The sequence below is a fragment of the Thamnophis sirtalis genome, unplaced genomic scaffold, assembly GCF_051295495.1.
Source record: "Thamnophis sirtalis isolate CommonGarterSnake01/CBP01778 unplaced genomic scaffold, rThaSir2_p1.2 scaffold_4, whole genome shotgun sequence".
Taxonomy (NCBI): Eukaryota; Metazoa; Chordata; class Lepidosauria; order Squamata; family Natricidae; genus Thamnophis; species Thamnophis sirtalis.
Window position 1 is genome coordinate 65,519,609 of NW_028261384.1, and position 15,690 is coordinate 65,535,298.

At 41.0% G+C, this 15,690-nt stretch overlaps 1 protein-coding gene across 1 annotated transcript in view; it reads left to right on the forward strand.

The window, feature by feature from the left end:
- Positions 1 to 15,690, forward strand: part of BBS9 (Bardet-Biedl syndrome 9) — a 363,446-nt gene that overhangs the window by 100,162 nt on the left and 247,594 nt on the right. The window contains exons 11-13 of the mRNA XM_087713067.1: positions 8,612 to 8,688; positions 10,407 to 10,460; positions 13,931 to 14,027. Coding sequence (XP_087569193.1) covers positions 8,612 to 8,688; positions 10,407 to 10,460; positions 13,931 to 14,027 — 228 coding nt within the window. The remainder of the gene's footprint in view (positions 1 to 8,611; positions 8,689 to 10,406; positions 10,461 to 13,930; positions 14,028 to 15,690) is intronic.

The following is a 15,690-nucleotide window of genomic DNA, read 5'->3' on the forward strand; positions in this document are numbered from 1 at the left end:
AAAATCAGATTAGGAACACAAGTTGAAATAGGGAAGAAAATGGTAAGTGAGCACCTGTCTACCCTAGATGAGTTCAAATCACCAGGACCAGATGGATTACACCCCAGGGTTATGAAGGAACTGGCAGACGAGATCTCAGAACAATTGAACTATATCTTTCAGAGATCCTGGAGCACTGGGGAACTGCCAGAGGACTGGAAAAGAGCTGATGTAGATCATAACCTACTACTGGATAAAGTAGAAAAATGTGGGTTAGACAGCATCACCACCAGATGGATTAGTAACTGGCTGACCAACTGCACTCAACGTGTAGTCCTCAATGGAACTCCATGGACATGGAGGGAAGTATGTAGTGGAGTCCCCCAAGGCTCTGTTTTAGGCCCGGTACTCTTCAACATGGTCATCAATGATTTGGATGAGAGGATAAATGGGGAACTCATCAAATTTGCAGATGACACCAAGATAGCAGGAATAGCCAACACTCCAGAAGATAGGTTTAAGATACAGAAGGATCTTGACAAACTTGAACATTGGGCACTATCTAACAAAATGAAATTCAATGGTGAAAAAAGTAAGATTCAACATTTAGGGAAGAAAAACAAAATGCACAGATACAGTATAGGTGGTACCTTGCTCAATAGTAGTAACTGTGAGAGGGATCTTGGAATCCTAGTGGACAACCATTTAAATATGAACCAGCAGTGTGCAGCATTTGTCAAAAAAGCCAACACAGTTCTAGGCTGCATGGTATCACGTGCCACATACCTCCCAACGGCCGATAAGATCTCACAGGATCGGCCTTCTCTGGGTGCCGTCGACCAGACAATGTCGGCTGGCGGCTCCTCGGGGGAGGGCCTTCTCTGTAGCTGCTCCAACCCTATGGAGTGACCTACCCCCAGAGATCCGGACCCTTCCCACTCTCTCAGCCTTTTCTGGCAGGCCTGGGGCTGTTGACCTCATGAATGAGGTCCAGCCCCGCCTAGATTGCGTGCATGATGTGTTTCTTTTTTAATCTGCTTTTTCCCTATTTTTAATTTTTATCCTTTTTAGAGTTTGTATTCTGTAAGCCACCCGGAGTCCTTCGGGATTGGGCGACATATAAATTCATTAGATGTGAATTTGAATTTTGAATTTAATACCACTTTATAATGCCTTGGTAAGGCCACACTTGGAAGACTGCATTCAGTTTTTTAAAAAATAGTTTTAAATTTTATTTACAAACATGTAAAATACACATACACAAAACTTAGACATACACCACATTTACACAATGCAATACGAGCAGGAGCTTCCTGTTCTTTCTTATAGCAATTGCCAATCGATATCGCTCACCTTATATTGTTTTCCCTTCTATTATATTTTATTTGTATTTCACCATTCTTAACCCTCTTATCTTACTCCTCTGTCTGCTATATTGTCTAATTACCTCTAGCAAGTTTAAACCACTTGGATACATATATATGTGTTAATTCTCCTTAACTACTATTTTTAGGCTTTGTTGTCTTCCTTCACTGATCCTTGTTTCTTTCCTCCATCCACCTATACCATTTATCCCATATCTGGTAGTATTCTGTTTCTTCTTTTCCCTGGATTTCTTTTTATTTGTCCATTTCAGCACAGTCCATAACCTTTCTTATTATTTCATTTTTGCTTGGAATTAATTTGTTTTTCCATTTCTGGGCAAAGGCAATCTTTGCGCCATAATTATATGTAATATTAAATATGAATTTCTTTTTTATATTTCACAATCATTATTCCTAATTAAAAAAACTTCAGGTTTCCATTTATTTTAACACCTGTTATTACCTCTAGCCACTTTTTGATCCTTTTCCAAAAAAATGTAGCCTTCTCACAGGTCCACCATAAGTGGTAGTATGTTCCATGTATTGATTCACATTTCCAGCATTTTGGAGAGGTATTTGTTGAGATTTTAACTAACCTTGTTGGCCAGGTGCCATCTGTAAAACATTTTGTACTGATTTTCCTTGTATGCAACTGATAGTGTCATTTTTAAGTTTGTTCCCACAAATTTTTCCCATTTATCTAATTCAATATTATAACCAAAGTTCTGTGCCCATTTTACCATTTGTTCTTTCATGATTTCCTCTTCCATTTTATGCTTCAGGAGAAATTTATATATTCTTTCTATCTGAGCTGTGAATTATTTTATCCAATTTGTGTGGTTCTGTTTCGATGTCATATATTTTAGTATCATTATTGTGTTTAGTTTTGATTTGCAAGTAGGTTAGCCAGTCAATTTTCATGTTTTGTTCTGTCAATTCTTCAACTGTTTTTAAATTTCCCTGTCTGTCAATTATGTCTCTGTATCTTAGCATTTTATTCATATCTATAAAATTTGGATGGATCGTCCTTTCTGTTGGTGATAGCCAATTCGGGATTTTCACATAGTGGATTTTTTATTTTATTTTGAGCCAGTTTTGCAATAACGCTCTTCTAATTAAATGTTTTTGAAAGTACATTTTATTTTTATCATCCCGTAGGAATGTATGCCAACCTGCTTGCAAATCATGGCCTTCTAAAGGTCAAAATTATTTTATTCTTTAGTTCTATCCAATCTTTCACCCATGCTATTGTTACTGTTAATGAGTTTAATTCCCAATTTGGTAATGCAAACCTTCCCTCTCCTTGCTATCTTGCATTGACTTTAGTTTAATCCTTGCTTTTCGTCCTTGCCAAATGAACCTAGCAATTATTTTGTTTAATTCTTGAAAGAAAGTTTTACCTGAGTTAATAGGTGTGGCTTGCAACAAGAATAAGATTCTTGGTAAAATATTCATTTTGACTGTGACTATATGTCCTATTAGTGAAAGCTGAATATTTTTCCAGCTTTCTAAATCTTTCTTTATTTGTGTCACTAGTTTATTATAATTATCGTACTTAATTGTGGAATATTTTGCAGACACCCGATCCCCAAGCATTTCACTTTCTTAGTTATTTGCATTCTAGTTGCTAGAATGTTGGTGTTAGTTTTTGGTTTAGTCTTAGAATTAGGATTAGCTTTAGGTTAGGATTAGGTTTAGTAGTAGGATAAGGTTGGAATAGGGCTAGGAGTGGTAGATGATGGCAGCCATAGGGGTCAGGACTTGGCTCTGTAGGAATTGGCACCCTTTATTCCATCTTCTGGAGCAGCTCGGGCCAGTCCCAGACGTTGGCCCCACAGACTCTCCCCCCCCCCCCCGGATTCTGGACCCTGCTCAATCTCAGGGGAAGGAGAAGAACTACCCCCCGACACGGGGGGCATAAATTGTTTGTTGGATCCGGAGGACGTAGGACTGGAAAGCTGCTGTGTACCAATACCGGACCCTTATCCCGTGCTCTCTCCACTTTATATGCTACTGACTTTGGACATGTGGCCTGGGAAGCTCTTCTAGGACTCAGAGGAGGGGAGAAGAGCGGAGCAGCTCGCCCTCCATCTGCACACCATTATCTTACATCGCACTAGTGCAGTGCTCCGCAAATTTTTTAGGAATGTAGTGTGAATGGTATGCCTGGTTGATGTTTGCACCCACTTTTTTTAATAGCAGTAGACTTATATACCGCTTCATAGGCCTTTCAGGCCTCTCTAAGCGGTTTACAGAGAGTCAGCATATTGCCCCCAACAATCTGGGTCCTCATTTTACCCACCTCGGAAGGATGGAAGGCTGAGTCAACCCTGAGCCGGTGAGATTTGAACCACTGACCTGCTGATCTAGCAGTAGCCTGCAGTGCTGCTTTTAACCACTGCGCCACCTTGGCTCTTGGCTAGAATTCATACTGTTGTATTTTTTATGTTTAACTTATTTCGTGGGGACTGCATGAGTGAGTGGCTGCCAAGGTGGCGCAGTGGTTAAATGCAGCACTGCAAGCTACTGCTAGATCAGCAGTTCAGCGGTTCAAATCCCACCGGCTCAGGATTGACTCAGCCTTCCATCCTTCCGAGGTGGGTAAAATGAGGACCCAGATTGTTGGGGCAATATGCTGACTCTCTGTAAACCGCTTAGAGAGGGCTGAAAGCCCTATGAAGCGGTATATAAGTCTACTGCTATTGCGTGTGTATGAGAGGGTTGAGAGTATTGCCTGGTGTCTCCTCCACTGAGTGCCACTGCAGAAGTGGTAGGGGCCCAGACTTACTTCCCGTCCTAGAATGAGTGTTAAGGATTGCCTGCTGGATGGTGCGGGAGCTGTGGGAGGGGTTAGGGGTTGTGGGGTCTACGGTAGTGGGGGAGGGCCGGAGCATTATGGTCACTATGGGGAGGGGCAGGTATGACGGGAACTTCAAGGCTGGCCATTACCGGGGAAGGAGGGTTCGCTACATCACAGAGATCCCTCCTTCCGGCCCTGTTAGTTCCACTCCAGGGCCAGGTGGCGAGAATTGTCAGGGCCCTGGTCTCAGGCTGTTGTTGCTAAATGCCAGGTCTGTGGTTCACAAAGCTCCCTTGTCCGGGACCTAATTTTAGACGAGGGGGCAGACCTGGCATGTATTATTGAGACCTGGCTGGGCCCAGAGGGAGGAGTCCCCCTCACTGAAATGTGCCCAGAAGATTTTCAGGTGCTTCATCAGCCGCGATCCCAGAGAAGGGGTGGAGGAGTGGCTGTCATCGTCCAAGGGTCTTTAGTTCCTTGTAGGATCCCTGCTCCGGAGTTTGTCGGGTGTGAGTCCCTGTTGATGAAGCTGGACCTTGGTGGTCAAGTGGGTCTGTTGCTAACGTACCTACTTCCCAACAGCGTTGCAACAGCCCTCCCCTCGCTCCTCGAGACAGTAACCGAGTTGGCGGTGGAGTTCCCCAGGCTTATGGTTCTGGGGGATTTCAACCTGCCTACACTTGGTGAACGCTCTGATGGGGCGCAGGAGTTCATGGCTTCCATGACAGCCATGGACTTGACCCAAGTAATTCGAGGTTCGACTCATTCAGCGGGTCACACACTTGACCTTGTGTTTCTGTCGGAGCAGTGGAGATGTGATCTAGAGTTAAAGGGCATTAAAACCTTGCCCTTGTCATGGTCTGATCACTTCCTGCTGAGGCTTGACTTTCGGAGGCCAATTCCCCACTGTAGGGAGGAGGAACCGATTAGGTGGTTCCGCCCCAGGCGCCTGATGGACCCAATGGGGTTTTAGACGGCGCTTGGAGAAATACCTGACACTATTGTCCACAATCCGGTGGAGTCCTTAGTCGCTGCTTGGAATATAGCGGCGACGGGGGCTCTAAACCGGATTGCGCCTTTGCAACCTCTCCAAGGCGGCGGATCCAGGTGGGCTCCTTGGTTCACCGAGGAACTCCGGGAGATGAAACGCCAAAAGGGACGCCTAGAGCGCCACTGGAGGGCCAGTAAATCTGAGTCAGACCGAGCACTGATGAGAGCCTTTATTAGAGCCTATCTCGTGGCAATACGGGCGGCGAAATGTTCGCATTTTGCTGCCCTTATTGCATCCGCCGAATCGCGCCCAGCCGCCTTGTTTAGAATAACCCGCTCCCTCTTGAAAGGGAGGGATGCGGGTGACCCTCTACAGGGTAGAGCTGAGGAATTTGTTCAGTATTTGACGGATAAAGTTGCTCGGATTCGGACAGAACTGGACTCCAATTGCACGATACCAGCCGAGGTACCGGGGGAGGGTCTTGAGCATGCTTTATGGATTGAGTTTCAACGGGCTTCTCCTGATGAAGTGGACAAGGCCATGGGAGCGGTGAGTGCCTCCACTTGTATACTGGACCCGTGTCCCTCCTGGCTGGTCTCGACCAGCAGGGAGGTGACACGCGGCTGGATCCAGACGATTGTGAACACCTCTCTCCAGGAGGGAATCTTCCCACCCCTCCTAAAGGATGCGGTGGTGAGACCCCTCCTGAAGAAATCGTCTTTGGACCCAGCCATCTTGAGCAACTATCGTCCAGTCTCCAACCTTCCCTTTGTAGGGAAGGTTGTTGAGAAAGTGGTGGCCTCACAACTCCGACGGTCCTTGGATGAAGCCGATTATCTAGACTCTTTTCAGTCTTGTTTCAGGCCTGGTTACAGCACGGAAACTGCTTTGGTCGCGCTGATCGATGATCTCTGGCGGGCCAGGGATAGGGGTCACCCCTCTATCCTTGTGCTTCTTGACCTCTCAGCGGCCTTCGATACCATCGACCATGATATCCTTCTGCGACGGCTGCGAGAGGTGGGGGTGGGAGGCACCGTTTTGCGGTGGTTCTCCTTCTACCTCTCAGACAGGTCGCAGTCAGTGTTGGTTGGAGGGCAGAAATCGACCCCAAGGCCCCTCAAGTATGGGGTGCCGCAGGGTTCGGTCCTGTCCCCCCTCCTATTTAACATCTACATGAAGCCGCTGGGTGAGATCATACGCCGGCACGGGATTAAGTATCACCAATATGCAGACGATACGCAGCTGTATCTGTCTGTCCCGTGCCAACTCAGCGAAGCAGTAGAAGTGATGTGCCAGTGCCTGGAGGCTCTTAGAGTCTGGATGGGAGCAAACAAGTTGGCACTCAATCCAGACAAGACCGAGTGGCTTCTGATGTTCCCTCCCAAAGATTGTCCAACTGTTCCATCTCTCAGGCTGGGAGGCAAAATTATACGCCCCTCAGAGAGGGTTCGCAATTTGGGAGTCCTCCTGGACCCACAGCTGATTCTAGAACACCATCTGTCGGCTGTGACCAGGGAGATCTTTGCCTAGGTTCGCCTGGTGCACCAATTGCAACCCTACCTGGATCGGGAGGCCCTTCAGACAGTCACTCACGCCCTTGTGACCTCAAGACTGGATTATTGTAATGCGCTCTACATGGGGCTGCCCTTGAAGGGTGTTCGAAGACTCCAATTAGTCCAGAATGCAGCCGCGCGAGCGATTGTGGGTGCACCAAGGTACACCCACGTTACACCTATTCTCCGCGAGCTGCACTGGCTACCTATTAGTCTCCGAATCCGCTTCAAGGTGCTGGTCGCTACCTATAAAGCCCTACATGGCATCGGACCTGGGTAACTGAGAGACCGCCTCCTGCCGATTACCTCTCTCAGACCAATTAGATCGCACAGGTTGGGTCTCCTCCGGATTCCATCTGCCAGCCAATGTCAGCTGGCGACTCCCCGGGGGAGAGCCTTCTCTGTTGCAGCTCCGGCCCTCTGGAATGAGCTCCCTGTTGAGATCCGGATCCTTACTACCCTCCCGGCCTTCCGCAAAGCCACCAAGTCCTGGCTGTTCCAGCAGGCTGGGAGGAGCTGAGAAGCATCTACCTCCATAGAAATTGTGAATGTTGGTTTTGTTTTTAATATGTTGTCTTTGTCTTGTTCCCCCCTTTCCCTTGTCTTTTGTGAGCCGCCCGGAGTCCTCCGGGAGTGGGCGGCATACAAGACAAACAAACAAACAAACAAACAAATAAATAAATAAATAAATAATAAATAAATAATTCCAGTTCCTCTTCTTGCTTTTTTGTCATATTCTTGCTTATCATTTTTGTTTTGCCTTTATTGATTTTTAATCCTGCCACTTCGCCATATTCTTCTAATTTTTTAATTAATTTCAGACTGGATTCTAATGGATCTTCTAGAACAAATACTAAGTCATCGGCATAAGCTTGGGCTTTATATTCTTCATTTTTGAGTCTCAAACCTTTTATTCCCTGGTCCTTCCTAATTTCATTTGATAAAATTTCCAGGGTTAATATAAACAGCAAAGGAGAGAGGGGGCACCCCTGTCTGACTCCCTTTTTTATTTCGATCTTCTCTGTTAGTTCATTAGAACTTTGGCTGTCTGACTGTTATAAAGTTTTTCTATCATTTTTGTAAATTTTCCTCCGAATTTCATCCTTTCTAATAGTGTTATTATAAATTTCCAAATTACGTTGTTGAATGCTTTTTGTGCATCAAGGAGAATCAGTACTATTTGTTTTTCTGGATGCACCTCATAATATTCTATTATGTATAGGATGACTCTCGTATTATTTTTAATGTGTCTGTGAGGTAAAAATCTGTTTTGGTCCAGGTGTATTAATTCATTTAAAACCTGTTTAATTCTTCCTGCCATAATTGCTGCAAATATTTTATAATCGGAATTTAGTAATGAAATTGGTCTGTAGTTTTGAATTTCTTGTAGATTGGCTTCTTCTTTCGGGATTAGCGATATTATTGCTTCCGTCCATGATTCAGGTATCTTGGCTTTTCCTAAAACTTTGTTAAACATCTCCACTCCTAGTTCTTCCAATATTATTTTATTATATTTCTATAGCTCCACTGGTATTCCGTCTATTCCGCCTTTAGAAGGTTTGTAGATTGCTCCAGGGGTGGAGGCAAAAAGGAGGAAAAAATTGCCAAATTTTGGAAAATCGTGTCCGGTTTTTGTCAAAAAAGGACATGCATAGCCTTTAGGAAGCTTATAGAGTGCTCCGAGGGGAAATGGGCCCATTTTTTGCTCATTTCTGCCCTCCCAGTCCCCAGGAGCACTCTGCAAGACTCCGAAAGGCTATGCACAGCCATTTTGGTGAAGGGGCGGGATTTCGGGAGGCAAAAAATGCTGTATTCAGTGTATAAGACGCACCCAGATTTTCAGCCACTTTTTTGAGGGAGAAAGGTGCATCTTATACTCCAAAAAATACGGTAGCTAAATTTGCTAATTCCTTAAATCTTTCAGATATCCTTCCTAAGTCTGAAAAGAGTGAAGATTTTGCACTTGGTGTGACAGTCTTGCCTGATCTGGATTCAGTTTCTGTATGTACATTTGAATGCTGAATTTAGATATAACAATTAAAACTACGGTCGCGATGAATCGGACATGTTTTCACAACTAACAACAACGTAGAATTCCAAAAATTTTAAGCACCACAGTAGATACACCAAACTAAAATATTCTGATATAAAGTTCATAAATGTTCTAATGTGGGTGTCAGCATTCCAAATATCATCCAGAATTAAATCAGAGTTCCAATTTAATAAGAGAGACATGTTGGTACCAACTGTGGAAAAACCTGGATCTTTAAGCTTCCTGGGTTTTCCACCCAGTTGAAAGTTCAAGACCTTGCCTCAAACCCACAAGTTCATCACATGGTCCAATCTTCCTCTGCTATGCTGGCATTTCCACTCATCTAGTTCTGGTCAGGTCAGTGGTGCACAGACAAAGGATGACTTTGGGCTTCTAGAAAGGAATGTTATATTTTGACAACAACACATTCTACAATTCTACTCCTTACTATTCCCCCTCCTACTTATCCCACTAAAGAAACATCATAGTAAAATGAGAGAGAGAGAGAGTGGCAGGCCAAAGATCCTAAAAGGAATATAACTGCAGGCCTGACAGTGGGAGAATAATTAGGACCTAGTTTGCTTATTCCAGTACTATTTTGATATAAACTTTTCAAATACAACTACAATCCAACCAGAAGAAAGTGACTTCCAATATTAAACTGTTAATTAAGATTCATACAATATAATTTAATTCAGTGGAAGCTGCTCCCCTGTTTTAGAAGCCCTATCTAAATGCTAGTTTTCACTAAAAGCTATACATTGCTGGCCAAAACAGGGCATGTGTGTGTGTGTGTGCGTACGCTGCCCTCCTCCACCCCATTTTGGCCGGCAGAGTGCTGCTGGAGGCTGTCCAGGCCAAAAATGGGATGCAGTAAAGCCCTGCCTAGCCCCCTGGTGCCTCATTTTGGCTGGTAGTATGCTGCTGGAGGCTGTCTAGGCTAAATATGGGGTGCAGTGGGGCGACATAAAGTCCCACACACCCCATTTTGGCTCCCAGAGGCACCATGGGTCAGTCCTTTGCTATGTCCAGGCCTGGCCCATGGGTCAGATTTAAGCATCCCATGGGCCAGATCTGGCCTACGCGCCTTGAGTTTGACACCCGTGGTTTATGCTGACCACAGTGTAGAATTTGCAAAAGACAAACTCAGGACTAGAGATGCTTTATTTTTGCTTTCTATTCAGTCAGCACTTGGATTTATATGTTGAATCCTTGATCACAAAAACAACACTCTAATAGTAAATAATGTGTGGAATTATAATTAATCAATTTAGATAACTCTTCAAAACATAAATACATTTTCCTAATGAAGGGTATACAATAGTGTTTGAAATGAATCATGGTCTCTTTCATCCTAATTCTCATGCCAAAATGAATAAGTTAGATTTTAGATGTATTATCAAATTATACATTTTAATTATTTTTTATCTTTTTATATGATTTTTCAAAAGTTAATTTACAAAGTACTATTTTGGAATATTTAATTGCCCATAAATTATATTTTTTGGTTTGGCTAAGAGATAAATCTAGGAATACACTGCTTGTATATTTTTGCTTTTTAAGTTTTGAACAGTTTTATTTAACTTTATCTTGTTTTGTTTCATTATTTTAAATGTAAGTCATCTAATAGAATAATATTTTCTGTATCATAAACATTTCTGACTAATTCATCATGTTTTGTTTACAGCAAGCTGTTGACAGTGAAATTAAAGCAGAGGTGATTCCTTCTGTGGTGATAAAGGTATTAGCATGTTTAATAAAATTTTCTAAACCATTGCATAAATTATGCAATATAAATATACTGTTGCATATTGATATACAGGAATGATTTGAGTGATTTAAATTGCTTATATTATATTCTGGAAAATAAACATTAGATTTAAACACTGTTGTTTAGAACAGGAGTCCCCAATCCCCGAACTGTGACCACTACTGGGGCTTGAGCTGTTCAGAATCTGGCCACGGAAGTGTTGAGTGAGTGTGTGCACGCATCCTCAGTTGTGCATGCACGCTCCATTTGTGCGAGTGGCATGCGTGCCTGCCGTTCTTGTAAATGGAGTTGCATGCATGCATGTGAGCTTGTCCGCTGGTCATGCAGAACCATCTTCTCCTGGTTATGGTTGTTAAGTGATTTTTTCAGGTTGTTAAGCAGACCAGGTCCCCAGTATAATGCTTAGGGTGCATTAGGGTTATGTAACAGACCTTCAGTTTTGTTCAGCTGAATATCTTTATACAGAAAAAACTTCTTTATATACAATAATATAAAACATGATTCATTTATACAATACTCATGCAGTTCTTACAACATGATAAAGTTGAGGAGAAGCAGCAAAATTACTCAAGCAAAGACCAAATGAACTCTCACAGCACAGAACAGTTAAGCTAAGTCACGCCCAGGCTCCAAGCCGTCTCACATGGTTCATACAACAAATCCTGTGCCTCAGACACCAAACAGTTCCCATTGGCTGACTTGTTGCCATAGCTATTCCAAATTCTTATGCACTAACAAGTTTGCAGTCTTCCCTATTGACTTTCAGGAAAAGCCAGCATAGAAGATTGGAAAAGATGATCATGTAATTGTGGGATGCTTGGCAACTAGTCATTAGTATGATCAGATTGCCAAGCACCCAGATTACAATCACATGACTGTGGGACTGGTCATACAATGTTTTGCGAGACCAAAACAATTTAAGGGCTGTAAAGCAACTTCCCAAGATTGTTATAAATCTGTTCTGTCATTAAATGAATGGTGATACCTGTATGGTGACTACCTGTATTTACTACACAGTGATGTGGATTTGGCCCCAAAGTAGTAAGAAAGGAAATGTATAATGATGAGAGTTTTTAAGAAGTAAGCTTGGTATTTTGTCCAATAGTGTCCTAAGCTTTGAAACTTATCCTGCTTTCATTTACTGACTGACTTGATTAAGAAGAAGTGTACCGAGGCATGGAGCTGGGATCTTTCCCAAAGATCCCACCTCCCAATGCAAAACATTGTATGACCAGTCCCATAGCCATGTGATTGTAATTTGGGTGCTTGGCAAAGTGATTAGAGAATTCTGATTTCAAAATGCTGGATTTGAATAAATAACTTATTAGGTAGAACGTAAACCTATGCTAAAATATATACATCTCTGTGTCTATCTATGTGTGTGTATGTTTTTTTCTCATTAATCTACACTCAGTACTCCATAATGATAAAGTGAAAACAGAATTTTAGAAATGTCTATATATTTATTAAAAAGAAAAAAAATGAATATCACATTTGCATAAGTATTGAGGCCTTTCACTCGGTAGTTTGTTGAAGCATCTTTGGTAGCAATTACTGCCTTGAGTCTTTTGGGGTATGACTTAATAAACTTTGCACAACTGGATTGCAGGATTTTCTGCCATTCTTCCTTGCAAATCATCTTAAACTCAGTCAGGTTGTATGGTGACCATCTGTGAACAGCCATTTTTAGATCCCTTCAGAGATGTTCAAGGGCTGTGGCTGGGCCACTCTAGGACATTCATAGAGTTGTTCCTAAGCAACTCCTGTGTGGTCTTCGCTGTGTGCTTAGGATCATTGTCATGTTGAAAAGTAAACCTTTGGCCCAGTCTGAGGTCATTTCATTGAAATCTCTGTAGTCCATTCAGCTTTCTCTCAACACTGATCAGTATCTCATTTCCTACTGCTGAAAAACGTCCCTACAGCATGATGATGCCACCACCATACTTCACTGTTGTAATGATATTGGGCAGGTGATGACCAGTGCTTGGTTTCCTCCAGAAATAACATTTAGAATTGAGCCAAATAGTTCAATGTTGGTTTCATCAGATCAGAGACTGAGGACAGGTTTCCGTCAAACCATTCTGCCATATATGCTAGATCAGTACAGAGCTACAGTGATGGTTTTTCTTCTGGAACTCTGTCCCATGTCCACGCAGGATCTTTGGAGTTCAGTCAAGGTGGCAATTAGGTTCTTGGTCACCTCTCTTACTATGGCCCTTCTTCCCCGAATGCTCAGTTTGACTGAGCGGCCAGCTCTTGGAAGAGATCTGGTTGTGCCAAACTTCTTCCATTTGAGAATTATGGAGACCACTTTATTCTTAGTGCAGCATAAGCTTTACCTTTCCCAGATCTGTGCCTTGTAATAATCCTGCCTCTGAGCTCTGCAGGCAGTTCCTTTGACCTCATGACTTTTGCTCTGCTACAATACTCATTGTCAGTTTCGACTTGTCAGTTGGAAAGAGTTGCCTTTCCAAATTATGTCCAATCAATTTAATTTGCCACAGGTCAACTCCTGTCAAAGTATAGAAACATGTCAGAAATTATCAAGAGAAATGGAAAGCACCTGAACACTTTCAAGTGTTGCAAAGGGTGTGAATACATGTCAATGTATTTCAGTTTTTCTTTTTAATAAATTTTCAGACATTTCTAAAATTCTGTTTTTACTTTGTTATTATGGGATACTAAGTATAGATTAATGAGAAAAAAGAATTTGTAGAATCTTGTAGAAAAACAACTAGAATCAGGCTGCAGCATAGCAAAATTGTGAAAAGTGAAGGGACTCTGAATGCTTTCTGAATGCACTGTATGTTTGTACATATATACGTGTACACACACACACACACACACACACACACACACACACACACACGTCATTCACACGGAATGGGAAAGAAAATTAAATGATAGATGTAATGGTGCCAATTAATAGCAACATCAGTAAGAAGGATTATGAGAAACTGGAGAAGTACTACAACCTGAAAGAGAAACTAGAGAAGATGTAAAAAAAAAACCACCCTGTTTACAGTGGTGATAGGGGCACTCAGGACCATGATACCTAAGCTGGGAGAGTGGCTCCAAAAAACTCCAGGAATGATATCAGTGTGCTCTGTCCAGAAGAGTGTGTTGCACAAAATCCTCAAATTCCAAGCTTCCGGTAGACAAGCAGAGATTGGGAAGATGCAGATTATAAGGGTGATAAGGGAATTTTTATATGTGTATGTTCATCTCACAATCTCTCACACACACTCTCTCTCTGCAATATTCTGTATGAATATTGCTTGTATATTATTCCCTGTGGAAGTTCTAGCTACTGATTTATTGAAGTGATGAAATAATATTTTTGAAGTTCTAAATATTAGTTTTATATTTATAATTACAATTTATTTAAGTAATATTTTACTATTGTCTGTAAATATCTTTCTAATATTTTGATCCAACAGATTGAAATTGAAAGCAGATTACCAACACTTACGAAATTAACAGTATGTGTCCCATGTCCTTTATCATTGACCCAAAACTCCTTCATTTTAGAATTAGGTAAATTGCTTATTTTTCTTTGATTGTTTGATGAATTAAACATAGTTTAGACTCTTCACATAGGATTTGTGTATTTTTTTCTATTTTTTGTGAATTTATTTACTATTTTTTAAAGATCAAAGAAAGATTAAATTGATTTAAGTATATAAAGACTCTTGAATTATATCTCCATTTTGCTATCTTTTTACTTTTTACTTGTTTCATATGGCATGACAGAATGCAGCATTATTTCATCTGAAAAGACCTATTGTTTTTATATTTGTGTTGCTTCTTCTTGCTGGGAGATCTTTGTGAAATTCAGCAGCCAGAATGTGTAGACTATTTAGCTGTGACAGTATTATTTCCCAGGGTGCACCACAAGGAGGTTGGTCTACACTTTGCCACATCTTTCTACTGAATTTGGTTGATATGATCAATATTAATCTTTTTCTCCAATGAATATTTTAAACAAGAAACAAAAATTTAAAAATATACTCCAGGGTACAACTTGAAAGAAAATTGGTACAAAATGTTTTACACATGATCTATAATTTTATAGATAAATACATATCCAGTAATAAATATTAGAAATGCCAGGAAACATTTTACCATATGTGGGACATGTAAAAAAACTTCAAACTACTGGAAAGATGTACATAGTACAACGTTGAAAAGTTTTAGAAATTAAAATTGAAATCAAACCACAAATTTTCTTACTAGGTACAGTCTAATAAAAAATCAACTAGAAATATCATAATTTACTGAGACACATGTTTGCGACAGTGGGAATAAATTTAGCCCAGCATTGGAAGAAAGATACAATTCTGACATTGTTTTATTGGATTGGGAACTTGGAGAATATGTAGGAATGGTAAAACTGACAGTATATATATTCACAACAGATGTTTCACCACATTTAAACAAGAATGGTTCAAATACATGAAATATATAGCAGGGCAAATTAAACATTTACAATTTGGGATCCAAGGGGGTCTATAAATATTGTAAATTAGCTGAAGCACAAAAAGGAGAAAGTTAGAAGCCAAATAGTTTCTTTTTCTTTTACTTTTTTATTGTTGCCTGTTTTACTTTGCTTTTCTAGTTTCTTTTTTCAAGATGCACAAACAATAGTATGTAACAATACGGTGAAGACTTCGGAATTAAGTTCATTTTAAGGAAGTTTGGTGTAGTAGATAAAGTGCTAACCAGGAGACTATGAATTTAGTCTCATTTTGTACAGGAAAGCTGGCTGAGTAACACTACTCTCAGCCCAATCTAACTCAGTGGGTTGATGTGGAGAAAATAGGAGGAGAAACAGTTTTATGTGAGTCTGTTGCTTTTAGTTACTTATAAAAGTAATAAAGGTGGGATAAAAATATCTACTAAATTAATAAAACATAAAGTATTTTGTTATACTTTGCAGATGCTTCTTAATGTGGTATTTGGTTTTGGATATAAAAAGTTAAACATGTATTAAAAATAACACTTTAAATTATAGTTAATATTGATATAGTACTTTTTATTTTTTCTCCAGATAGTCCTTGATTGTATTACTAGTTATTTAATAATGGTTCAAAGTTGCTAAACAGCCTTAGAAAAGGTATTTTGTAGTCTGCCCTGTCACCCCCAGTCAGGTTACTTCATTTTGGTGTTTGGCAACTAGCTTGCATTTACAACTAGTTTT